Source organism: Osmia bicornis, chromosome 12 (assembly GCF_907164935.1).
Source record: "Osmia bicornis bicornis chromosome 12, iOsmBic2.1, whole genome shotgun sequence".
In the NCBI taxonomy this organism is placed as follows: domain Eukaryota; kingdom Metazoa; phylum Arthropoda; class Insecta; order Hymenoptera; family Megachilidae; genus Osmia; species Osmia bicornis.
The window spans coordinates 2,411,778-2,438,323 of NC_060227.1; the positions used below are offsets into that span (position 1 = coordinate 2,411,778).

Sequence of the window (26,546 nt, forward strand, 5' to 3'; positions counted from 1 at the left end):
AGAATTAAAATTATAGACGGCAGATACGACAGCGACAATTTTCCATCTGGGTCATTTTATCGCCCATCACTAGATGGTGCTTATGGTATTTTCTAAGAACGCGTAGGTTTTTTTAAAAAGGATAAAGAAGGGAGTCTTGTATAAATCATACAAATTCTTTATTAAATTACTTATTCGCTATTATTACGCAGGTATAAATAATTGCTCGATGTAAAATCATTTTCTTCTTCTTAGTATCCTTCGTCTGAGCTGCTAATGGTGTAATCGGGAAATCTCTTTTCCAGTATACCGACAGTCACATCGTGATCAGCCTTTCCAAAGCCCTAAAACCAAAAGCAAACGTATGTTATACATCGGGTATTTGCTCATCTGTTCAATAAATAAATGGTATGGAGTATAGCAGGGTGTGTGCTGAAACAAATTTGCATAGAGACAGGACAGGTGTCAAGTGTCTCACAAACTGACGGGAGAAAATGATTGGTGGGAAAGAAGATGGTTAATCGATCAGATCGTCGAGGCGACGAAGTTCGTTAGAACGTGATAATTCGTTAGCTCACCTGAGAATATCCGTACACCTTGAGGATTCTCTCGTCAGGATCGTGCTCGATTCTTCCACCCCCTAAACATTTAGCCCTCAGCCCGGGAATCGATTGTAACTGCAACCCAGTCTCGTCGAAAATGTCAGCTAAAACAAACATTTTATCTTACTAAAAGAGAGAACAACAGAAAGAAAAATATCCATATTGTAATGTAAATGGGTTAAAATGAAATTTTCTCTTTTACGATGTTCTATTGAAGAACCCGTTTTTATTCTCTCGCTACAGACAAATCAATATTCCCTCTATCTGAAGCAGAAAAATGAAAGAAAATCTCGCAATGGTTTCCTTGACCAAAGGAAAGTTTATATTCATTTCCAGCGACCAAAAAAATTAGTCAAACGAACGTTAAAGTATATTATTACACTTTTACACGATTATAGAAATCATAACGAAGGTCGTGTTTCCATGAATAATGAATTCATCCAATAAACTACGGGGTATGGATCGAACAAAGCTTTCGAATAACCAAATAAATCGAACGTTTACGCTGTATTAGTTGTGCATTCGATCGAAGCGTACACTTCGTTTATAAATTCTACCTCGGATAAACTATACACGCTGCTTTTCCATTTTCAATCTATCCAAAAGGTATACGAACCAATCAATTGTCAAAAACACAACATTGTTGTAAAATCGATTCAGTTGTCATCAGTACATCGATTCAGTACAATTCGGAATAAAAGAATTGATCGGTGGTGGTTTAAAGCTTGGTATTGCAATGTTTTCAAAAGCTTCATTTTTTTTTTACTTCTGTATGCTATCGCTTTCAATCGTTTTGATCATTTTTAAAATACAATTTCAACGCGATGACGAGGATGACAGGTGACTGGCACCAGCAGTCTCTCGTGTTTCATTCGTCCACGACATTCCACCAGTCCATCGTGGTATCATACGTGATAGGTATCCAAAGAGTTAAGACTCGTACAAAATTGCAAACCTTGATATCGAGTCTGATTTCACGCAAAGGTCGTAGGATCGTTGCGAATTCGGTGTTTAACGCAGTTCGTGTGGTCGTGACGGGCTTTGTGTCAAGTTGAAACACAAGGTGGTGCCGTGTTAACGTCGAAAACGTTATCCGCGCTTCGTTGCGATTCCTCCTTGGCCAGAGAATCGAAACCGAACCTGGAAATTGACTGCAAAGCGGAAGCGCCGGCAAATTAAACCACCAGTCACTGAATGAAAATCTGTGCGTTTTAAATAAATGATAGTCGTAAGAGGTTCTTCCTCGGCATTAATCTGCGCGATGAACGAACATGGTCGAAGGGTGTACCAATTATCGAGGAACGGTGAAGAGGCTGTCGTATGGAAAAGGTCGCGGGAAGTTAATTAGGGCGGCATAATCATTGTCCTCAAGTTCATTATCCCAACAGGGAGAGACGATTAGCCGTGAAGGCGGATTACAGGGTGAAACAAGCATATCCTCGAGGTGTTTGCGTAAATCCTCGAATACCGGAAACGAAGGTTCGATGACCGGGGAAAATTTATTTTTCTACTATTTCGTCTAGCTTTTTTCATTTTAAAAGCGGAAGTCGTTACTCGACTAACGCTCCCTTACTCTGTTTCGCACTTAGCGATTTACCCGATCGTGCTTTTAGTACCCACTGCGAGATGCTAGTTTCTCATCGATTTCTGGTAATTTCCAAGTTGTATCCCTCTTACCTTTGCTCGACAATGTTACACGGCTCTCATAGTGGCCTGTAAAGGTAACCGATGTATGTACACACAGAACGCAGCCTTTACTTTGCTGAAGATTTAAAGGGCGATCGCACGCCACTCAATTACAAGCGGTACGCTGACTACTTCCGGTCCGATTGGCCGAGCGACGATCGTGTAGCAGGAAACGAGAGATGCCTTTGTGAAGAGGACAGTCTTTCGAGTACGAGTCTTTGAGCTTGTTCTTTGAAACGGAAACGTTATCCCCTACCTTTCTCTTCTTTCTTCTTCGCTTTCATTTTATTTTCTCCCTTTGCAGGGGATCCGATATGATTCGAAAACACGTTTCGATACACTTTCAACAGGTTAAACGAAGTTGAATTTCTGTAAGTAGTTGAATTATAAACTCGATGTTCGATGGTAGACGAAAAGGGGTAGTGTGTTAGAATGTTAACGTGAAAATTTCGATAATATCGAACTGGTAAGGATCTCCTGAAACTTGTCAAGAATTTCAGCTATGTTTGTCTTCGAATTGTTGGAAAATTTGCAACAGGGAATATTAAACGTTCATCGGTAGACGCACGAATTTCTGGGTTTGAAGTTTCGACAAACGCGATCACGTCGACAGGTTATTCAATAATGTCTGTGTCTGGAGTTTCGAGGTTTACGATCGTCCGCCGAGAAGAGGAGGTAATGAAATATACGTGGTAACAAATGAATCGCCAAGTTTCCAAGAAACTCACAGGAAATCGATGCTGTTCCCTCGACGTTTCCGCCTGACTTCGCCTCTAAAGTTTCGTACCGTAACGGGGCCAAAAGTTGGCCGGAAATTTCTCGCCAACTTTTTCTCAATTAATCGTCGATGAAAATACATTTTTTGCTCGTTTGAAAAATAAACTGGCAATTGACCTATCATCGTACAAGCCCCAGTTAAACGCTGTAAATATTTTAGAGGATGTAACCATTTATTTTTCTTTTACCATGGGAAAAACGGTGTCAGAGGGTTTAATATCAAACGATAAGCGAAACCCACGCAATATCGAATTGCTCTGACACATTGGAACTTTTATCCGCGATGAAAAAGATATTTAAAAAAAAAAAATAAAATAAAATAAAAAAAGAGTTGGGGTTTGCACGTTGTAAGAGCAATTAACCTTCTGTATAGGGGGTTGAAAACGATCCAAAGCGATCAGTTTCAAGCATTTTTCTTGAAAACGATGCAGAGACTCTCTTCTCAGGATCATTCGACAGATTATCCCAGATAAAAAGCGAGGTCGTGCCTAAACGTCGATCCCACGGTATTTCGGCCTATCGTTCGGAGAATCGATAATTGCCCATGACGAGAGCGAGGGTGAAAAGAGTCCTGGCTGTGGTATAAAGCGACCTGGGGAAAAAAGAGCTCGCATAATATTTCCAGCTCGTATGAACGATACACTCGTACACGCGACCTCGAACTTTCCTAGACGCTTTCTTTTCTTAGCCTAAAACTTAGAAATTCCTCAAGCTCCACGAGATTCTTCGAAATAAAGAATGACTTTTTGCACGAGAGAAGTGCGAAAGAGCTGGATAAAGTCCTTTGTCTCTGGACCCTAGAGCCTAGCATCTTTTTCACGTGGCTACTTTAGCCTTCCAATGGCTTACTTTTAGAACCGATAGAATCAGAATACCCCATAGTATTTCATACCGCTGAAAGGAACTGCCGGCATTAGGAACCGAACCCAAGTCTGACCCGCTACATCGTCAGTTCTTTGGTATCCCTACTTTTACGACTCTTTTTATTGGGTACAGGGCTCCACGATTCCGTATAACTGAAAGTGGTAGTTTCGGAAACCGTGTTTACTACAACCTTTTCATTAGGTGTAAAATATGTTGATACAGAGTGACGTTTTTCCTACGAAATCTGTAATTTAAGAGGACTTTTTGTTTGATTAATAGAAATTCACGTTTGGATAAGCGGATTGTACCTCGAAATTTGACTAGTTCGTTCGGGAGTTTACACAAGAGCTTTTACTCAGAATTTCCGGTAAAGTGGGTATAATCAGGGAGATAAAAGGGAATAAAAATAACCTAGATAGAAGAGATAAGTGATAGTGGTTTTTCGTCGTGAAAAATTGTTTCAGACATTTATTATTAGGTCGACTACTAGTAGACATAATTAGAAAGTGTACTGATACACAAATTACACTGTAATTTAAATACCTCCTGAGTCTTTTTATTACAATAGAAAATCATTAACATGAAGTTAACCATTCAGTAAGGGATTAAATGAAAAACTGTAAATAAAGAATTCAATTGTAATCTGAAATCTTTTGAAACAAAGTTGGTAAAAACTTTGCGAACAGTGTAAGAGAACTACAGTTATGAATGATTAATGATCAATTCGATGAAAAAAAACAGGTCAGCAGGGAAAAGAGACAAGCACGTTAGGCAAACACGCTTCAACAAGTAGAAATACGCGAGGAATGTACGCGCGAAAGCGAGTAAGCAATCGAACAGCTAGATATTTCGCATCATAACAGCGAGTAGAAGACGACAGGTGCCTGGACGCCTGCGTCTGTTCGCTCAGTAGTCGGCGAGCCGTGCTAGACGTCGCACGTCTGACGCATCGTTGAGTTATACTACTTGCGCGCGACTCCCGCGGTCGCGTTTCGAGAAAAACAACATTTTCCTATCGAATTACCGATTCTATCGATTACCAAAAATCAACAGCAATAATTCACGAACACTTTCTGCGAATTTCGAATAAATTTAACAATTTATATTCAGAATTGTCCAAAGAACTTGATTAAGAAAAAAATCGAAATTCTGAATTAATAAAAAGGAATCGTATCGAGATTTTGATTTGTTGAAGTTGATATCGAAGAATGTGAACATTGAAAATTGTGTGTTGATCGAAGTGATTCACCGGAAACCTGTTCTAGCATAAAGGTGAACACAGTGTCGTAAAGACATTTGCGTTTGTTTATGGTCTCAGTTGTGATCTGGCAATTCGTGTGGCGTGTACAGTGCTCGTAAGTAAAACCAGCCAGTACACCAGCTCTGTCAGGGAATTGGGGTGGAAATTTCGAATCGAATCGTTGTTAATCTTCGATGAGAATAAATAATGATTTGAATGAAGCCTTCGAAAACATGTTTGGGAAACGGTGTCCTAATCAGGGTTAAATATCTTTTTATTTGCAATGAAATTACAGAAATATGCGATTCCATTTAGAAGGACAAAGATGACCTCAAAAGCTTTAAACCACATTTACGTGGGTCAGCCACGAAGGTGTTAATATAATAAGGAAACTCCAATTCTAGTATTCTTAAACAGGGATGAGAGGCCAAAATTGGTTAAAATATAGCGTGGAACGAGTTCGTTCGAACGCACCTGTTCCACGGTTCAGGAAAGACAGGTAATTCTCGGAGGCTTTCCATTATTCAACGTGTTGTTAGAGCCTGCCCGGGCTAAAACTAAGTATCTTAATCTTGGGGGTTTCGTTGACGGTATACGGACAGGAATAATTTTGATTATAAATGAGATAAAGTAAATTTTCGCGGTGATACACGGAGAGAGATTATTTAAATTAGAAAAGAGGAATTAAATTTGCGGTGGTGGATTTCTTTCAGCTCTGCGATCACTTTATTTGATAAAAGAAGAATATAAAGATTCGGGAAAGAGACACAATTGGAAGGAGTTTAACTTGGATAAATATCGGTGAATATTTGTTGAACCGTCTGTTCCTTTGTGTCAAGGTTCTCTTGGAGACCTTGAATCTCCTGCGAGAACCACAAAAAGCGATGTTGAACGTTCTTTAATATTTTTAAACCCTCGTATCTCCTTCTCTTCGGTTTTTATCTCTTCGGTGATCAAACATTCCCATGGTAACACACTAGGATTTATGGTGCTTTCACTTTTTAAATTTTAAACTATTCCTTCGGTCGTGTTCTCGGGATTTTTATTCGCTTGGAATTACAAAAAGAAAGAGATACGAAAAACTTGCATACGAAATGATCGAAGAACCCGTCGAATACTGGTAGCAGGAAGCGTCTCTCCTGGTAAGTCGCTCATGAAAGATGGATGAGTATCGTGGATTATAGAATTTTCCTATGGTCGAAAAATCAACTGGGCGTGTCTTCGAAAATTTATCTCCCTCGAGGTTTCAACATATGGGGAATAATTTATCCCTCCATCTTCTAAAACGGATCCTACGCGCACCACTGCTATTTCAGAAATTCCTAATCTCCAGAGACGTGACTGCGAATTAACTCACGATTAACTCTAATATCTTTGAACGAAATTCCGCTCATTTTTCATCCTAACGCAAATACGACTTCATTAACGCTCTGAGTTTAATATAAACATATTAAATAAACAAGTAACCTGAGCGCCCTTAAGGTGAAATTTCATCCTGCTACTGCACGATAGTATGACATTAGTTTTAGTATAACTCCGAACGTCGTACTGAAAATTTATATATGATTCGTAGAACGATATTTCAGTTTTCTTCCAAAGATCCGTAATCCAATAATTACAACTTAATTACTCGAGGGATAATTAACGGACTAGTGTGAGAACGCGTTCACCTGACAATCGGTTAATCAAGATAGGCTTTCGTGTCCGATTACACCTGGTATTACGTGTTCTTACGCAAAGGACAATATAATAACGGCTTACAATTAACGAACTGTATCATCAGGTTTACGCAACGTTCGTTTACTCGTAATCCAATGACGAATGGCATGTTACCTTCGCACACGGACACGTATGCTTTCAATTTTTCTTTCGTACCTTTCGCTCGCGATTCACATCGCTTCTTTATTTTTCCCTTCAATTTTCCGACCTGTTATTTTCGATGTTGAAACTAGCCTAGAGGGTAAACAGAGAGACGAACAAGTGTCGGACAATTAAATCAGTGCAACCGCGACTGTCGATTTCCGCAAACGCACTGATTGCCCTCGCTTATACCGGAACACGAAAATATCTCGTTTTCCTCGTGGCTTCCATAGTTCTCATCGAAATTTTTAAACGAAAAGCTTTCACCTTAAAAAAAAGGTGTAAAAGGTACAAAATGAAAAGAATCTAAAATTAAGTTAAAACGATCACTGTCCGAAACTAATTTTGAATAATTTTACTCGTTTATAAGTAATGTCGTTTGGTCGATGCCGTAGTAAAATTGAAAATGAAGATGAATTATAGCGTGAAGTAATCGTGACTGACAGGTAGATAATCGGATACGTCTAGACGTGCAAAAACAAATTCCGACACGAAAGGAGTTGGTGTTCGGCATGCTACATTGAATTTCACACCCTTACTTAATACTAGCAGGGCGTGAAGAAATTCGTAGTAGATTATCCGACCTGATCCTTGATATAAAAAATAAAATTCAAGCTAGAAAGAATACGTGATGTATTAGCCAGTTATTAATTTCCTATCTGAAACTTTCCATCTGTTAATTAGAATTCTCTCTAACTTCTTTTATTTTCGTTTATACAATTACTTTACATTTAAGGCATCAATCATTAGTAAACCCCCTCACAGTTGTTCATTTGTTAAAGTACTATTATAAATTCGGTACACCCGATAACCTTTGGCTCTTGAATGCATTAAACGAAAACAACTTCGGGTTCGAAGTTTTAATAGAACCTTCTAAGGAAGTTGGTTAATTTATCCAGTGCAAATGAGAATTAAATCAAAGACCTTTGAACTTTACTACCCTCCCGTTACGTTTCGCACAATAATGTAAAATTCATGCTGGAGCAATTAAAAAATGAATCAACTTACCGATTCCATTAAAGATATTACGTACGCTACTTGGCTATCGCAAAAGGGAAGTCGGGAATAAACATCGAAAGTCTGCCGGAAGGGAAAGCACGATCCTGATACGCGATATCAAATGGCAGTCTGAAACCCCTTATTTTCTCTGGTATGAAAAGTGTTTCGGGACTTGGAGGGATATTAGAGGTACGTCCGGAAAATGGATATCGATACGATATTTCCAGAACGTCGTATTACTTCCGGAAACGTTCAATAAGCAGGCATAATCAGGAGACTGGGAAACAGTATCCTTTCAGAAGTTTGAATTTGAAATCCTTTTTTTTCTTTTCTATAAGTCAGAGAAGATCTTATTACGTCGACGATCGACCGTCGTTCAAGTAACTTCTCATCGACGATTAAGAGAGGGAATTTATTCCGCTAGACAGCCTTCGACCTTTCTGACTTGTCACGAGGGGTGAAAACTGGGAGAAAGAAAATCTGGAATTGTATATGGAACAGCGTGGTTATGATTAATATCTTGGCTCTCCGATTCAATCACGTAGTTCAAACAATTCATCCATTTCTGATTCTGAACGCGTAGCTTTTTCGTAGCCTTAGGTCACCGTTTCCAACAAATTCATTTGTTTACACGTTGATTGCCAACACAGCGCAAGCGCGTTAGAAAATCAGGAAACTAAATCCTGGCAATCAAAGTGTTAATAATCTCGTACGATAGTTTGCCTTTGGCAACGAACGGGTTAAATTGAATTTGTTCGCCATCGGGTAACCGTGAATTGGTCAAAAGGAAAATTTACAGCCGAGCGAATGGCAAATAGCTGGTCGCGATGCGACAAAACATGCAATTACCGATGAACGAGGGAAGCCGAAAGTTTGGCTGAAAACTATCGATAAGTGTCAAACTATTCGGTGACTGTTTTGTGCGTGGTTTGCTATTGTTTCCTGGGCCTGTGCGGCCACCGCGAAAAGATCAAGGAGGAGATGGCCGAAGAGGAGAGACACGGGGAACCGGAAGCAACCGGTGCAACGTCCGATTCCAGCGAACATCGAGTACCTCTTTATCCTATTACGGTATGGAACACCCGGTATATTAGACGCGTTAAATCGAAAACTGACACGATCGTTATTATATTAATTGGCGAGCTAACAAGCTTAATTGAAAAATGACACGATGATATTCTGAATAATTGCAATCACAGCGCGTGTCTGATTATACGCGGTCTTTTTTCACTGCGGCAGTCAACGCGTTAACAACCTGTCCTCCGACCAACGACATTCTGTTTAATGCGGTTAGGTAAAAAATCAATTCGATTGACATTTTCTATGAAAATGAACATTTTATATTTTCCGTATAAAAAATAAAAATGAAATGGTCGTTATTAGATTCATTATACAAGAAAAAAATGCTCAGATTTTATCAGAATTTAATTGAAACATTCAAATCTATGTACATAAATTTTCCTACGAACTGAATGAAATGCTAAAATATGTGCATGTACAGACTGCAATATATTAATCGATATTTACAATTGTAAATAACCGTGTTCCGTTTGATCATAGGTGGAAACTAAAGGGAAGGATAACGAGGGGATAGAAGATGAAGCGAAGGACCAAAAGGTTGAGAAAAAAGATAGGATCGTATCGGAAAACCAAGCCCAGAGATTACAACAGACCCAATCGTTGCCACATCTGCAGCCCACCGACACGCAACTGGACAGGTGAGCACGCAATTTGTTCCGTAGGCTATATCGGCCGATAATATCGGCGACATCCAAGCCATAAAGGATCTCATGGCTTTTCTAACAATTTACGATCGTAACCGCGCCCATTTTAGTCGTATGTCAACGCGAAACACGTGGAAAATGCGGTAATGGCCGTGGAGAAATCGCGAACAGACAAAAAAGAAAACAGGCACTGTCCGTGTCATTAGGCTAATTGCAAAGCTCGAACTCTGTCTTTTTCGTCTTTCGTATCCACTTTTGATGGACGTGGTTAGTTTTTATTTCTGAAGAGAAAAACAAGATCCAAGCTCGTTCGGTATAACGGAATATCCTAAGCTTTTCTTGGCACGCTTGCTAAGATTTTTTATAACGAAAAGGGAGATCGTGTTTAAAAATTATACGACGCATGAATAACAAAAGAATACAAAAGTTGAATTATAACAATTAATTTGATGGAACGAATAAAAGAATAAATCCGCTTTCCATGAAAATCCGAAAACCTTTCTATACGAGGAAAGGGAGGCAGGTGTTCGTTAACTGAGTTAATTAATTTGCGCGGCTATTTTCCGCCGGCTAGGAAAGCGGATCTGTGCAGGGCACAGGAAAACCCGGTTTGTACGAATGGACTTTGATTCGGCATAAATTTGATTTAACGAGGAATACGATCTCCAACGACACGTGTTTTGATCACGAAATTTCCTCGCTCCGTTATCGAGAGTTCCGTTTGAAATTCGAACACGAAGCCTGTGAAATTCGCCGTTTTGCCTTCAAAGTCGAATTGGATCCTGGTCCTTTTGCTACAAAAACTGTTATGATAGTCATAAATTAACTAACTATTCATTACTGTATTTCATTTATCCTCGAAGTGACAAAGCAAATGTTTCATGTAATAAGCATACCATAAAACACCATCACCGTTTCATCCGTGAATTAATTGCACCGGAGAAAAGCTCGTTCGTTAAATTTTAACGCAAGCAAGCTGTAATAAGAGAACGCTATGATAAATTTTCATCATCGTTCATCGTCAAGCCGTTTCGAATATTCGTCCGGTAAACTTCCTTCGATCAAGATGTTTCTCACGATCAGCAGATTTGCTTTATTCGTTGGCTCGAATAAACAACAGAACGAAGAACGATGGCGAAATGCGAGTCCGCAACAGATGGTCCGTGAACAACCACAAGATTCGAGAGATACGCGACTGATTAATTACGACCAGCTAATTAATTCACACTCAGACAGTCGAAGGGCCGATCCCACTAGTCGGCGAGGAAATTGAAACTTGGCAAACGTGGTAGGAAATTTTGCTTGTAGACCAGGTGGTTCGATCGAGAAAGGTTCGAATGGATTTTATCCATCAGCGACATTTGTTCTTATAAAGAAAATGAATCGTGACGAAATAAACAATAACCGTGATCCCCTATAAATACCGGGAATCCGTCCGGAAAGTCGGCGACGCACGGTATCGGATATTTCATTAATTTTCCTCTATCAACTTATCTTACTTTCATGTGAAATATCTTTTCACATTTTTCCTGCTTTAAATAAATGTTTCAAAGTAGATGCTACATAATTTACCGTTCTAAAGGTAAAACACAATGTACGGCAATAAAATTGCTAAATAACATCTTTACTTTGTAACTCGACAACATTTTCCTCCCGTCATTATTCTTGTCTTAACTTTTACGCCTTGATAGGTAATCTTAACAAGAAAAGCCTCTCAACAAGAGTCAATGAAGGTATTATATTTAAGACCAAACCTATTGTTCAGCTTTTCATTCACTCTCGATTCTCTGCAAGTCATTAATTCGTTTCCCCTAATTAATCTATTTCATTAGTCTCGTAGCTTCACCGTTTTCAAAGTAGCATGCCAATTTAACGCGTTAAATGCTGCAATGAAAACAAACGTGTGCGTTAAGAAAAGGTATAATTATAGTTATTCATTTAACAATTAAAATTTTCCACTCACCCCGTTACGAAATTGATACAGTTCTATTTAAAATTTTCTTTGAAAAATAATGCAAAGCGTACATTTACAACAAAAAAGGAATCGGCAATTGTTGATAAAATATTATGGCAACAATTCGATAAATAAAAGGTAAATTGGTGAATCCGATTTGGTCGGAAATTTATTCAGCTTCATCGTCATTGCATTTATTATATGCACGAACGGCGACGTAACCGTGCGATATTATTTTTCGTTTATCCGTAAACAGCGTGGAAATATTTTCATTTAATTTATCGAGCTATCCTGCGAACCGTAAAGAAACGTTTAATGAAAATCAGCATCGAAATAATGACGACCAGATATTAACGTTGCAATTAATGAGTTATACATTCGAAGAAAGAAACAAAGTCCTCTCTCGGAATGGAATCGTTAACGAAACGATGTTCCGCTGATCAATTAGTACCTTTACACTAATTGCATCGCGTGTAATTTGATATCGCATCCCGGGTATCATTGCATCGCAGAGATACGAGCATTCATCGATGCAAATATCAAACTCGCGTTCAACAATTCACAAACGAGCGTCATTGTTGGGAACAATGGAAAAACCACGAACAACTGCGAGCTCGTTTGCGAAATTATACGATGTATCCGTTAATTGATAAAAATTGGAAAGGCGTACAGATAGTAATGGGTCGCGAAGATTCTCTAACAGAACAAATTGAGAACTTGATTTAAAGTTCTACCCGTTTCGCATTTGTTTTATCCACGCACCCTCTACTTTTCTTTTTCGATTATTTTTCCACCTACTCGTATGAACGTGCTCGTAGATGAGACCGGGATATTTATGGTTATGTTGCGTAAATCCATGGAGGGCGTATATCCTAGCAGCGTTCGCGCGAACGTGCGAAACAACCTCCGACAACATTTTTTATCTTGTCTTCAGCTGGCTACGTTGAAGGCTTCATTATCCTTCTCTATTCTCGGTTGTATCGCATTCTCGTCGATGGTAGAAACGGTAAAGTACAGCTAATCTCCACCGGACACTTGAAATTATTTTCAAACTACTGTTTCAAGAGTTCGAAGAGTACTTATCGAAGAGTTTGTCGCGAAACTTTGTCGAAGGAACTTGTTAACAGGTTGGCTGTTATGAAGGGATACCGGAGACCTCGCATTATACGTAACTGGGTAATTAAATAAAAGGAAAGAAAAGCAGAAGTTTACGAAGCGTTACGTGGTATTTAATTAGCGGAAAATACAGAGCTTAACCGTAGCTCGAATTTTCAACGCGAATTCCTGTTTAACCGAGACATTCCTCGCGTGGATAAAAGGAAACGTAACGGGAAATCCTTGACCCGATATCATCGTTCGCGAACTCCATAGATTTCCCAGCAAAAGAAAACGAACCCCTCTTCGAATCCTCCAATCATCTTTTTTTTCCCTTTACGACTGGTTATTAGTTTTCCGAAACAGCCAAGCTTGGCTATAATTCGTCCTTCCCTTTTCTCCTTTTTTTCAAGACAATCACTATACAGGACCGGCGCGTTTATTCCCCTTATAAATTTCACCAGATGCCGCCCAACGCGATATTTATTCCCTTGTTCCCTTGATGCGAACGATGCACAATAAAGCAGAAAACGAACGAGTGATTTCAAGTAGATAGATGATGGAAAAGGTAGCAACGTTTGTTAGCTGGTATCGTTACCGTAAAAAATAACGACAGTCATTGGCTCTTGAAATAAAAGTCGGGCCCTTAATGGACGAAGGGAGTGAACGGTAACAGGGTCGGTGAAAATGGGCCAGAACGATCGTCGGTCGGAAAAATTCAAAAGGCTTTAATGTATTCCATTCTCGATCCATCGCGTCGCGTTACTGCGACGAATTCTTGAATAAATCATAACCGTCAGACGGAAGAGGAGAGTTTGCGAGGAAGACCCAACCCAAAAAATACGATCGAACAGTTTTACTCCGGCATAAAAAGGGCTGTTCGAAGGTGAACCCAAGGGTTGATTCACAGTATCGGAATCTCGTTTCCGATTCCCTCTGGTCAAAGATCGTTTACGACCAGAGAACTGTTCCGTGAGCAAACGAGGAATAGAATTGAATTCCGTGCTGAAGAATCGTAATTTCTTTTATTTCAGAAAAGTGGAGATCACGATCGACAACGCGTCAGACTCCATCAGTAGTCAAAGGTAATTATAAACGCTTTTTATTAGAATATTTATGACCATCTATTTCGAGATGTAGAAAAAATATTGATCCAAAGGAAAGTTGTGTACCTCGCGGAGGTGGAACATCCCCCCGTTTGGTAGGAAAACGCGGCTGAGAGAAAGTTTCTCGAGCGAGTGGGCAATGGTTACACGACAACGAACCTCGTTACGATCATCTCCGGAAATATAAACAAACGTGGTTGTTAAACAAGCGAAAAAAGAACCTCGCCACCGGTGGTCCGTTGCGTCATCAAACTCTAACGAACTCGGATAACCGAAAGATATCCATCTTCTTTCCTCGTGCGGTGAAACTTTTTCTTGGAATTACATTCAATTTTTATAATTTCAAGAAACATTTCCGCTGTTCACTTTCGTTCCTCGTTACGCGTTCCAAACAAAATAACTCCTCGCGTAATGGATTTAAAACACTTTCAAAGTTATCCCAGTTTTTAAATTCGCGCAACGCTTGGCGAATGTGAAAATTTTCGTTAAAACGTTGAAGGATCGTTTCTCGAAGAGGATAGGATTCACGCTGGAATAGCGATAACTGTCGATGCAGTTGGTGTGACGGGCAAACAGATCTCGCATACTGGTGTCTGATAATTTAGCAAGGATGAGAAGGGCGGGGAGGCTTAGTCCTCCATGTCCCCGAGAGAAATGCATTCAGAGCAACGTAACAGGCTGCGGTTTCGGATTAAACCGTTGAATAAATATCCGGTGCCGCATCGATCAGCGATGTCGTGATTGTCCGTGTTGCTAACAGTGATCGATAGGATTATTAACAGCGTCCTTCTAATCACACAGGACTGCCATGAAAATGATCAAAGCGTCCCTTTGTGTCTCATATTTTCTCCGTATAAAACGACGAGGCTTCGATTGATCTCCGCTTACGAAAGATCTTTAATCCGTTCGAGATCAGGTTCTGATAGATGATTTTTTTTTCTTCCACAGGGTGTACAAGAAGTCGTCGCCAAACAACAAACTGACGCTTTATTTGGCGAGCAGGGATTTGATAGTGAGCGAGTCGAGGATCGACAAACTGCAGGGCGTGCTGTTGGTTGACCCTGACTACTTGCAAGACAAAAGGGTGAGTTAACGCTTCGCCGCCGCAGTAGTAACAGCCACGTATAGTCAGCCATAAGCAGTCTTTTTAAACCATTAACTGCTACATTTTTATTTTTGATATTTTTATTTAACATTTTATTTAATATAATCCTATTGCAAGTGATAAAAAAAGATATACATATTGAAATCCCTATTTGGGGATCGCGGAAGCAAATGGATTTATTTCGAATTGTTATTTATTGTAATTCGCGCAAAGTCGGTCAAAGTAATTTCGTTTTCCTGCTGAACTTTTCAAATACCTTCACTTCTTCTCAAGAATTATTGCAAGAAAAGCTGCCGAGTCCAAAGAATATTTTCATAAAGTCGCCGGTGTCTCGTTAGATCTTTCAGAGGAAGTTAAAGCGTTCTACGGTTACCTTCTGCAGCTGCGCGTCAAAAGAATAACAGCTTCCACGATAAAACTTTCAAGCTTTTTTTCGTATTTTCACGTCCGCAAGAACTCGGGGAATGTTTTTGTTTTTTTTTTAAACGTTGACACACTTTCGAAAGCAATTTAATTCAACAAACCAATCTAATTCAACGAGGCATCGTCGATTATTCGAATCATCCTGAATTTTCTCGATTTCCAAATCAGTAAATTCGAAGAAAAAAGCTTCTTCGTGTATCTGACAAGGTCGTTACGTAAAAATATTCTCCGTCAAATCGAAAAATTATACCATCCGGAAACTTGACTAAGGGACTGTCAATTGGCTCGATGGATTCCATTATCGATGCATCGAATAATTGGCCGGAAGGTATAATGAATGCGGAGAATCGAGATAATATCCATGAAACGCTAACGAACCCGGACGTAATTATTTGCTTTCCTATTTACTAATTAGCCGTCGCGTTGAATGTTTCAGGTGTACGGGCAAATCACGTTGACTTTTCGATACGGTCGAGAGGATGAAGAGGTAATGGGACTGAAATTCTGCAACGAGGCTGTTATGTGCCTAGCTCAATTGTATCCACCGTTTTCTGGCTCTGATCACCAGGATACCACACCTTTGCAGGTCTGTATACCTAATCAACCCTTTGACTGTGCCTTTGCTCGTTGTACCACCGAGAAACTACGCTTCGAATGAACGGTTTAACCTTCAAACACCAGGTTAATCGTGACCCAGTTCATTAAAATTTTATATCAAAAAATTTACGAGTTACATGCTCGAGGAAGAAATCTGAAATTTGTCAATTTAAGAAACGTATGCTTGCTTTTACGCTTGTTCGGATGATTTTTTCTTCTTTTTCTCCTTCATTCTTGCCTTTCGTTCACAAGGAAGGTTTAATCGACCGCGAAACCGGAAGAAGCACTCAGACAAACAGGCGTTTTTCTGTGAAACTAGGGAGAAATTTTATAGCGTTCTTCTGTATCCATGAGAGAAATCAACCCTTTGCCTCGGTAATATTTTAGTTTCAACCACACGCTTCGTAATTCATCGAATCCATAGTCGATTTTCGATGCAAACAACGGGAAGGTTAATATTTGCATAGACGTACGAAATTAACCGAGCTGGTATCAATTTCATTTCCGCAGAGAAGGTATAACATGCGATCGGCTCGTTACAGCGGTCAGCTAACCGTGTAAGGTTCGAACGAACAAGGCGTTAAGGGATCTGATAGATCGTTGATCCGTTCGGAAATGAGGCATTAAGCTTATGAAATACGGGACGCGTGTTATATAGGTCGTAAGCCTCGTAACTGATACGCGCCGCGTCACCGAACAACCTGCATCGAACCGTTCCGATAGCAACACCCTCATCTCTCTCTTCCTTCTCCTGCAACATTTTACATTAACTGCTTCTAAAAGCCTCCATCAAACCTCTAACATACACCTACGAGTATAATTTTTATCTTATTATCCTGCGATGTAAAAGAGATGAAACGTAAAAAGATCAACCCTTTGTTCTTTAACCCTTTCGCTAGCAAATGTGATTATAGTCGTTCGACGAAACGATTTTCATTTCCTGCAAGTTGTTTATTCCCTTAATTTATTTCTTTTAATCTTGGATTTACCACTTCGATTGCCTTCAGAAGGTTTAATTACCAAACGCCTTGATTCTTGCGTGAAAGAACGGCCGTGATTCGTTTATCGAGAAAGCAAAGCTCATTACTGGGATTCGAAGGGATTGTTCCGCAACCACCGAACGCGATCAATTGCGGAAAGGATCGTAATTTCGCAGATAAATCGTCGGGATACTGTCCAACCGTCTACGGTAAGCATTAAGAACACGGTAATCTCGGTGTGTACGAAACGGGAACGTGAGTAATTGAAATGGATGGAAGTTAGAATCTGGCGAGAGTACTTCTATGAACGTTCGTTTCGCGAGGAGAATGGAAAAGGAGCCACGGGGGTGGTTGCGAGGTAAAAAGCCTTCAGGAATTGCGACGAAACGTAACCAAGGTGTCCGAACAACGTAGAGAAAGAAAGAAACGACCCTCCACGGGCAAACAACTCGTAAACTCCGACGATCCTCTGGCAACAGGAACAATTCAGGAAATATGAATGGAATTTCGAGCGGGGAAAACTTAATTCCGTCGTTGAGACGAATGAAAATCGATCGAGACGACTAAGAATCCTGGATGTTATTCAATAGAAGGCGAAACATTGCAATAAGACCTGGTCGCAACGGTTCTCTCGTCTGGACGAGATGGAAATAAAGGTTACGCAACGATAACAAGATACTCCTTGGCTAGCTATTTTTTCCCCTCGAATTCTTCGGCTTCTAAAATCATCTTGGAACACTTGTCGTTTCCTCTAGCTTCGCTCATCGTTGCGCGAATTTACGTAACGACCAGAGAATGTGTCTCTTTAAATTTAACAGAGCAAGGAAAAGACTCGTTGGTGGAACGTTTCGGTAATTGAAACGGAGAACGGCGCAGACATCGACTCGAAAATTGCGAAGGATAACAACTTGGCGGAATGATAATCGTCGGGTAAGAAGTAGTTGCTTTATCGTTGGAAAGATAATCTTATGAAACGACGTTGTTCAATATTTGTCTCGGAACGTCGAGTCTTATTGATCGTATCGACTTGTTTATACTACTGGGAGTTATACTGAAATTTATCTGATCGTTTTGAATTCATAAAACGATCCTGTTTGAAGTGACACAGTTGTAGAATAATTGATCCTTAAGAGTAATGTTTTTCGAGGAATTACTTAACCCTTTATGTACTTCAGAAAGAGAAAAGTCCAAGTGCAAGTAATGAAGTACGAATAAGCAAGGTTCGTCAATCAAGATCCTGCAGGAATTGGCTGATGGTTACACCTGGATACCCTTGACACTGACCCTGACCTGCAGTCAGGTCGCCCAGTGCAACCTGGAAATTATTTATCAGTCTTCTCCCTTTTCCTGGATATTTCACGCCACCTACGACGGCTACGCGATAGATTATTCATTTCATCGATGAATTGCAATCGATATAGGATAATCTTTACCCAAGAATTCTTCCATATTCCCACGTTTTTCATTATGTATCGAGTTTACAAGTTCTCACTTAAAACTCTTCGAAATTCAAAGACTTGTTAATTAAATAATCATTAAAATAAGAAAGTCTATTAACAAACTCATCTGCATCCAGAGTGAAAAATCACGGTAAAAGGAACTCCTGATTCGATGTTACCTCGTCGATGGGGTATCTCTTCACCTGTTCTACTTTTATTTCCGTGATGAGTTGCTTTCCATGAAATGGAGAGGAGAAAATATAAGGTGTTAGAAAATGAATTCAAGGCTTTAAAAAATGAGGATCTAGAGCGACTTTGAAATATTCCAACGAGAATTCTTTAACGTCCAATATGCAAATGATTATTGACGTAAAAATTAAGATTTCCGTTGTAACTTATCTACCTTTTTTCTTCTCAAATACTCTGTATACGCGAGAACTCGTATTCTCGTCGCAGATATTCGATAGCCATCGATGGACGCGAAATTCTTCCAATAGAAACGTCATATCTCGCGAGGCAAACTGGAGAAAAGCAATTCCGTCGCGATATGACATGATTTTCATCCTGTTTTCCCTATCGTCTTTTATACTGCCACGTGGAGAATTTTTTAACCATCAGCAAGTCCGTTCTATCCGATGCGTTAACAAACCTATCGACTGAGCATTAATTGGTAACCAAAGATGATTCGTTTTTCTTCTAAAAGGATTTCGAATCGCGCAGCGTGACGCAAACAGGTTCGATCCTGTGCACCGAATGACCCTGGCCTCTATATCCTGAACGCAGCATCTCCCTGTGGCAAATGTTGCCTGAATATGCTATCTAATTTTACGAAGAAAGGATTTAAATGGAAGAGAATAAAACGAACGCTTCCTCGAGGAGGAAGGATAAAGAGATTCTTATTTCGACAAATAGAACTTCGAAACGGAGACTTCCGGGGAAGGTTTCGTCTTTCTCTTTGAATAGCTCCTTTAATGCGTCGTCAAATAATCATTTTCTGCCATTTCTTCGAACGCTGTTATTCTAAAAATAAAAATTTCAATATTCCATCCTCGCAGGGATCGTTGTATGTGTTTCAGGACTCTCAGGGAATAAAAATCACCCTTGAATCTTACATAAACATGAAAGAGCGCAAGTTTTTCTCTTCGACACCTTTTCCCATACTTTGAATCGCATTCCTAATCGATCAACCGTGTCGAAGATAAAAGTCGAACACGCCTCTTGAATTCGAGATTCTTCGAAACCTTTCCATGTTTGATACGAGACAGAAGAAACGAGTTAACGATGACCGGAACTTTGGGATTCCTAAGCTGGCGCGAAACTCGCCCACTCACGAGATATCAGAACGTATCGTTGAAAGTTTCGTCGCGGAAACTTTCTCCGATACTTTGCCCGCCATTTAGCGTCCGATCCGATGTTTGTCTTAAACAACCGTAAAATGTCCGTTCGCAGTCCCCTGAAAAAGTTTGCCCAACTTCGCGTTTACGCTGTCCTAACATTGTATTTCGAAACGGAAACGATGAAAGCTTTTAAACGAAGTGCTAGGTCCACTGGAATGTTGTATACGTTTTGGAGCGAGCGAAGTTTTCCGGTTTTAAAAGAATTGAAATTCAGGAAAAATATTTGCCATATACGGCAATCGTGTATGTTGGTTTGTAACGATCAATAGCGATCGGATGGCGAAAGAAAGGTGAAAAATCCAATAAACGAAGAACGGCATCTTCTCCCGAACGACCCTTCAACGTCTCCTCCTCGTCCCTTTCTCATCTTTTTATGCCATCAAAGGCAACGTGTTCGGGTCGTAAAGGTATCGAGTATAAATCTTACGCATCGTTGGTCGCGCCTATCTTCAAAGAATATTTCTTAATAGAAAAAGATCTCCTGCACCTGCACGAATAAATCCCTTTGAAACGCACCGTTCGCCTTCGCGTTTTCTTTTCTTCTTTTTCATTTTTATTTTCGTCGGCTAGTTTCCAAGGATTAAACAGCAACGCGAGCGTCCAATTTCCACGATATTCGCGGTTCTTTTCGAGCTCTTCTAGGACTCGCTGAAAACCGCGCGAAAGGATTTTCTCGGCGAATTTATTAGAGCGGAACTGAAAATTCTCCACTTGCGAAATATCAAGATTTTCCACTACCCATTCCGAACACTTACACGCAAGGTGTTGATAAAATGAACAAGGCGTATGAATATTTTCCATAAATTAAATTTAATCTCTTTCTACAATGTTGATTTACCAGAAGGTAGAACATTACAACAGAACGTTTCTAACAAACGTGTCACAGGAAAAACATCGATACGAAACTACAACTCAATGTTCTGTTTACCACTAGAATGAATAGAGCTTTTCACGCAGTAGTATCTATTGAACATTTTTCACCGCGTTACGATTCTGTTCAACTAAACTGACGTATACACGCGGATGTACAACAATGCGGTATCTCGACAATGCTTGACACTTAGCTGCGCGATAAGCCTGGACAAGCATCCTTTTGCAATACAAAAGCGACACGTGACAGAGGGAATAATTCATAACGTGATTTGTAGCCAGGGAAGAAGGCAACGCTTCGACCAATCTTCGATTTTCTCTCGTAACGTGTTTCCATTTTATCTTCAATTAAATTACGGTTGTACAATATTTTCTCCATCATTTCGTTGGATATTATTGTTGGACACACCAGTTGCTATGCTGCTAATTGGAAATTGATAATATCGGGGAACGCAATCGTTCAATGGCGATGAACGAAAAGCCAATTGTATCGATTAGGCAAATCTGTAGGCGAAATTTATATTTTCCCTCCTTCCCCCCGCCATAATTATCTTAGATGGCAGTGTATACACCTGCTAATGACTGTTGAGCAGTTCGAACGAGAGCGAGTATTCAGTATTGCGAGTTAGGTCGTCGGGAATAAACAAATATAGACACTGACTACGGATTTCTTTCCTCGACCACGCCTAAACGGCCTCCTATCATAATTATATACTTTTCCTCCCAATTCTCCCTACAAATCTCTATATCCATAATGGAGATGGTATGCAAAATCACTAACGATGATTTATCACAGTGATTTTCTTATCTTGAATGATTGCTTTCCTTGATTTAACTATTTTTGTATAAAATGCTTCAATATAGCTTGTATAGAAATATCTGAGCATAATGCGTAAAGAACGTTCAATTAATCATAAGTTTTGGCTAGTCAATGTTAATTACGGTTTTTACTTTCGACCAATCAGAAGCGAGCATGAAAAATCACGAATCACTGTGAAAAATGATCGTGATTAGGAACGAAAGTGATCGAATCACTCGTGATTCACAAGTAACAGTTCTAGCCATCACTAATCCATAAGCCTTATGGTTTCTCGCATCCATGCAGAAATTACACGTCCAATCCTATGGATCTAAAGATCATTTCATGCCCATTTAGAGACACCGGCTTACGCAAAAGCAGTGCGGTTGATTGAGTTATTACAGATTGACAGATCGACTCAGGGAAATTTGTACCTGTTGACCGATCGATAGAGGATTTACAGACAAATTAGCGAGCAAGATTACACCTATCAACACTGAATGTTAATTAACAGAGATTTCGATGTACGTGTCGCGCTATATCGAGCGACCAAATCAAACTAAGTAGTCGAGGTTTCCATTTGATACGACAATTTCACGAAACGTTCAAGGGTTTCTCAGATTTCTCCTCGTCCTCGAATAGGGTTCTTTTGTCTTCCGAGAATAAAAAGAGGAAATGATCGAAAAGGAGCCGCTTCGATTCGAGCACCCTTGTTTCTCCTCTCCCTCGATTTCTTCGTGAATTCTTATAATAAGGTAAATTCCCTCGAGTGGAGCACCCCGATTTTTATTATCATTACCGGTATAAAAATATTAATCGAGTCACGTCTGTGAACTTCTGAATAATGTTTTAATAAAACACTCTGTTCTGCCTGTTCAGGAGGCGTTAGTGAAGAGATTGGGTTCGAACGCTCACGCGTTCACCATGGAAATCACGTCTTTAGCACCCCCATCGGTGCAATTGGTGCCGGCGAAGGAATACAATGGGGCACCTATAGGTACCAGCTACGACGTCAGAGCTTACGTGGGTGAGTAAGTGGAATCGATGCTAATTTACACAGAATTTCTTAGTCGAAGGTGAATCACTCGGTTGGTAACCATTCAAATTTAATCTTACACTGTATTTTCAATGTTTCAAATAGCTTCGTTTGATAATTAGAATACCTAGGATCGCTTTAAATTTCAAGAACCTTTCTCCACCGATATTCGTCTCGCATAGAAATTCTGTACATAACTACAGTCAGCTATTGAACTTCGTTATTGTACACGACACGTGAAAATTTAGCCGAACGAGCAGACGAGAAATTGCATCGGAAAACGACCGTCAGAATGGGTATCCGTGTAATACAACGAACCTCGAAACCACCGTTACCAGATACTGGGGTCTACAGTGTTCCAGTATCCAGCAGCCCGTTCCTTGCTTCTAGAAGTCAAGCTTGCAAAACGAGAGTCACGTTCGCTGAGAACGAGATCGCGGAAGACGAAGGTAAGCTCTTTTTTCCGAAGTTATCCTTAGAATGGAGATTCGAAGTTTTCCGAGGAGCATAAAAATTTGTCAAAGAAAATACGAAAACATCCAACCAGCTGGATCAACGAAGAAGCATTTTAGACTATTTTAAAATTCATTCATACTCCTCGTCGCTTATGTTCCAAATCCAATTTTAACCCAGAAAACAGATCTCGACCGGGTCGTAAGTCCTTGCAACTACTCCAGGACACCCTACAGATTGTTGCAATTTATCGAACGTCTGATTTTCAGAGAATACAGCACCGCACGCTGCAGTGGAAAAACCTTTTCTATTGAGCGACGGTCGCGTGGGTTTGGAAGCCAAACTGGACCGTGCGATTTATGCCCACGGAGATTCAATCGCAGTTCACGTCAACGTCAATAACAACAGCAGTAAATCCGTGAGAAGGATCAAGGTGGGTTCTATCTTTTATCGCGAAACCAATCCCATGGGCGCACTATATTGCTTTCCAAAGTTGAACGATAAAACGTTATGCGACAAGTTGAACTGTGTAAATCTAATATTTGACGGTACGGGTGTAATTGTTAAAAGTAAAGGACAGGGAGTTGCGATTAAACAGCCGAGATACTCTAATCAGCGAACACGTCTAAGCAATTCGTTCGGAGCACCAGCACCCACGATCTCGTAGGGTATTAAAGCCGCGCGAAATTTAATTCTCCGTACATGCTCGTGTAATCCAGCTACGTATCATGCTTAAAGGAGAATCGGAAACGTTACGGCTCTATCTTGACTTAACTATCGCGTTTCTCAATCTTTCGCGAAGAAACTTCGTGAGAAGTTGAGATTACTCTTGTGATTTTATAAAAGGATAATAGATGTAATTAATCGAACTCTCCTCGCAGATCAGTTTTCCACTTCGTTTGTTACACCGTACGTTGTCGACAAACGCGTCTCGAAAATTCGATGAAACGAAACTAATCCTCGAGTTTAGGTGGCTTAAAGTTACGGCCACAACTAAAACAAAGTGTAAACTTTTGTGTGCAGAGGACGAGTTCGAAATCCTCGATACGGCTAATTGAATCGCACCGTTTCCCTAGAAGTTGCTCGGTACACGGTGAAGCTGATTAGACCCCCGATTGTTTCGCAGGTGTTCATCGTGCAACACGTGGACGTGTGCATGTTCAGCAACGGGAAGTTCAAGAACGTGGTGGCTTTGTTGTCGTCGCGAGAAGGCTGCCCGATAGGTCCTGGCTCGTCGTTGCAGAAAAGCTACACCCTCAGACCAATAAGAGGTTCGACGAAAAATTGGATCGCTTTGGAGGACAGCTACATGAAAGCAGGAGCTACATTAGCATCGACTGTCGTTTGCCCTGGAAATGGTCCAGAAGACAGAAACGTCTTCGCGATATACGTTTCGTATTACGTAAAGGTAATCATTTTCAGGGAAGGTGGACAAAAACGACGTGCAATCAGGGACAGACTATCCGGATCGCTTGAAATTCCCGATAAAAACGTGAAATTTAAATTTGAATGTATACCTAGCAATCCAGTCCCTCTCTTCTTGGCCGAGAATAACTCAGAAGGGGAGCATACGACCTTTAGAACAACGATCCGGTTCAAACTTAGCACGATTATAGGGAAGCCCAAAAGTAATAACTTTGCGCGTCTCTCCATAATAAAGGGGAAATTCATGTTTATAGGGCTATAGTCTACAACTGTGATATAAAAATTATCATTTTTTTCAACTCTACATGATAAAGTAATCAATCTTCATCACGCTCTCCCTTTCACAGGTGAAGCTGTTGATCTCAGGAATGGGTGGCGAGGTGTCCCTTAAATTACCGTTCACGTTGATGCACAGCAACACAGACTCGGAGTTAGTAGGATTTCCATCTCCGATCAGAGATCCAGGAAAGCTATCAGCAAATTATGGAAGAACCTGTGAGGAAATCACCGACAATCTAGAGAAACCGGAAGATAACGGGCACAAGTACAAGGGTAGCAAACTGGAGCCAATTAAGGAGAAACTGAAAGAATCGAGGGACATCGACGTGGATCTAATAGAACACTGCGAAGAAGGTGACAGCACCTGAGGGCAGGCGCAAGCGACCGAAACATCATCGACAAAGAACAATGAAGTAAAAAACGTGAAGAACACGAATCACAAAAACTGCAAATTGGGCTTTGATATACAAAGAGCTTGGTGTTGCTTTAGGAGAGCTTCTTAGTAACGGGGGAAGATACAGAACGCATAGAAAAATACCTATGGTGTTTTCTTTTTATCGTGAAAGAATAAGAAGTCGAGATGTTTAATAACTGGTGCAATAGAGAAAGAGAAGAGAACATTGGTGGAAACGTATGACTTTTAAAACAAAATTTGTAATTCTTATTTAATTATTTACAAAACGTTTATTCTTAACATTTTGCCACAGAGTCATCAGTGACTGGCACCTCAAATTTAATACTTAACTTATATCTTTAATGAGTATTACTTTACTGTAGTAGTCAATATGTTACTGAACTGAATCAAGCATGTTTCTCTGGAAAAATTGGTTTACAATTAACTTCAGTAATTGCAAATACAGCTACAATTTCTGCAGTTCCTATTCACCCTATTTCTAAGATGAAAGTCATACTGCCCTTCTAACTATTTGCAGAGCAAACTCATATTTCATGACATAATGTAAAACTTATCCCATCCACATGCTTAAAATCAATCATAAACATTAAACAAGATTGAACATTTCAAAATCTATTTTTTTAGCTGAAAAATGTCTATTATTATCAAACCTGATTCTTACTTATTTTGAAATAAATGTATCAAGTAATTAAATACATAAAAATGTTATACCTTTTAGGATAAGTTAATGGAGCAGGTGTCTTTGATGGTAATCAATGCCTAAACTGTGTACTTACTTCATTGTATATGCATGCTCATGCATACAGGTGTAAAACTGTACAGACTATATCTTTATCATTGTAAATAGAATATGACTGTATTAGGGTATGTGTGAAACTCTAGCCTAATGCTATGTAACTTCTAAATAATTTACAACTAAATAAAATTTTTGTGTAAAATCTTGCTGTAAAACATATTTTGTCCTTATGAATAATATGAGAATATCAAGTATATTAAATCCAAATGTACTCACAATGCCATTGTGATTTCGCATAACCTCTAACAATGGTTTTGCTAACATTATTCGTGTCATCGTGAACTTGAATTAAAATGTATTTAAATCTTCCATGTCCTTCGATATCCACATCAGGCACTTTGTCTAACAATTGCGACATCCTACCCAATCGTCTACTATCCGAAAATGCTGCGAAAAAAACATAACTTTTAATACCACATAACCTCCTTTCAAATCTTTTTGGCAATAACTAATCTTTTTTTATCAATAAGATATCACATGGGGTCGGTTAAGGACCGGTATTTTCTATAAATACCTTGGAAAAATATATGTCGGCTTTTCAACGCTTTGATTCCAAAATTCCTGAATCTTATAGCCATGTATATACAGTGACTACAGATACAAAAGAATACATCTTTTTGATCTCGAAGAGTAATCCTTCTAGGGA

The 26,546-nt window shown here is 39.7% G+C and overlaps 2 protein-coding genes across 8 annotated transcripts in view; one reads left to right on the top strand and one right to left on the bottom strand.

Moving 5' to 3' along the window:
- Positions 1-26,106, top strand: part of LOC114873201 (phosrestin-2-like) — a 111,833-nt gene extending 85,727 nt beyond the window's left edge. For 2 of the 7 annotated variants that reach the window (XM_046288082.1, XM_046288081.1), the window contains 9 exons: positions 9,568-9,725; positions 13,815-13,865; positions 14,835-14,970; positions 15,851-16,000; positions 22,376-22,523; positions 22,781-22,981; positions 23,255-23,418; positions 24,112-24,393; positions 24,758-26,106. In XM_046288082.1, the coding sequence (XP_046144038.1) occupies positions 9,568-9,725; positions 13,815-13,865; positions 14,835-14,970; positions 15,851-16,000; positions 22,376-22,523; positions 22,781-22,981; positions 23,255-23,418; positions 24,112-24,393; positions 24,758-25,057 (1,590 nt within the window). In that variant the 3' untranslated portion in view covers positions 25,058-26,106. Of the gene's footprint in view, positions 1-4,665; positions 5,264-8,657; positions 9,079-9,567; positions 9,726-13,814; positions 13,866-14,834; positions 14,971-15,850; positions 16,001-22,375; positions 22,524-22,780; positions 22,982-23,254; positions 23,419-24,111; positions 24,394-24,757 lie in introns of those variants that run through there. The other 5 variants (XM_029181270.2, XM_029181274.2, XM_029181272.2 and 2 more) reach the window with 5 other exon arrangements.
- Positions 142-26,546, bottom strand: LOC114873203 (sex-regulated protein janus-A-like). The gene is made up of 4 exons (XM_029181279.2): positions 26,415-26,546; positions 26,117-26,287; positions 558-685; positions 142-323 (listed from the first exon to the last, which is right to left on the bottom strand). Exons 1-4 carry the CDS (start codon positions 26,476-26,478, stop codon positions 231-233), a joined length of 456 nt encoding a protein of 151 aa, XP_029037112.1. The 5' UTR covers positions 26,479-26,546; the 3' UTR covers positions 142-230.

Bases quoted from the DNA above. Each gene is read 5' to 3' on its own strand.
- LOC114873203 (XM_029181279.2), bottom strand. From the start codon at position 26,478: ATGGCTATAAGATTCAGGAATTTTGGAATCAAAGCGTTGAAAAGCCGA. The intron at 26,288-26,414 runs GTATTTATAGAA...TTTTTTTCGCAG, and splicing joins CCGACATATATTTTTCCAAG to CATTTTCGGATAGTAGACGA. The intron at 686-26,116 runs GTGAGTACATTT...TGTTTGTTTTAG, and splicing joins TGCGAAATCACAATGGCATT to CTGACATTTTCGACGAGACT.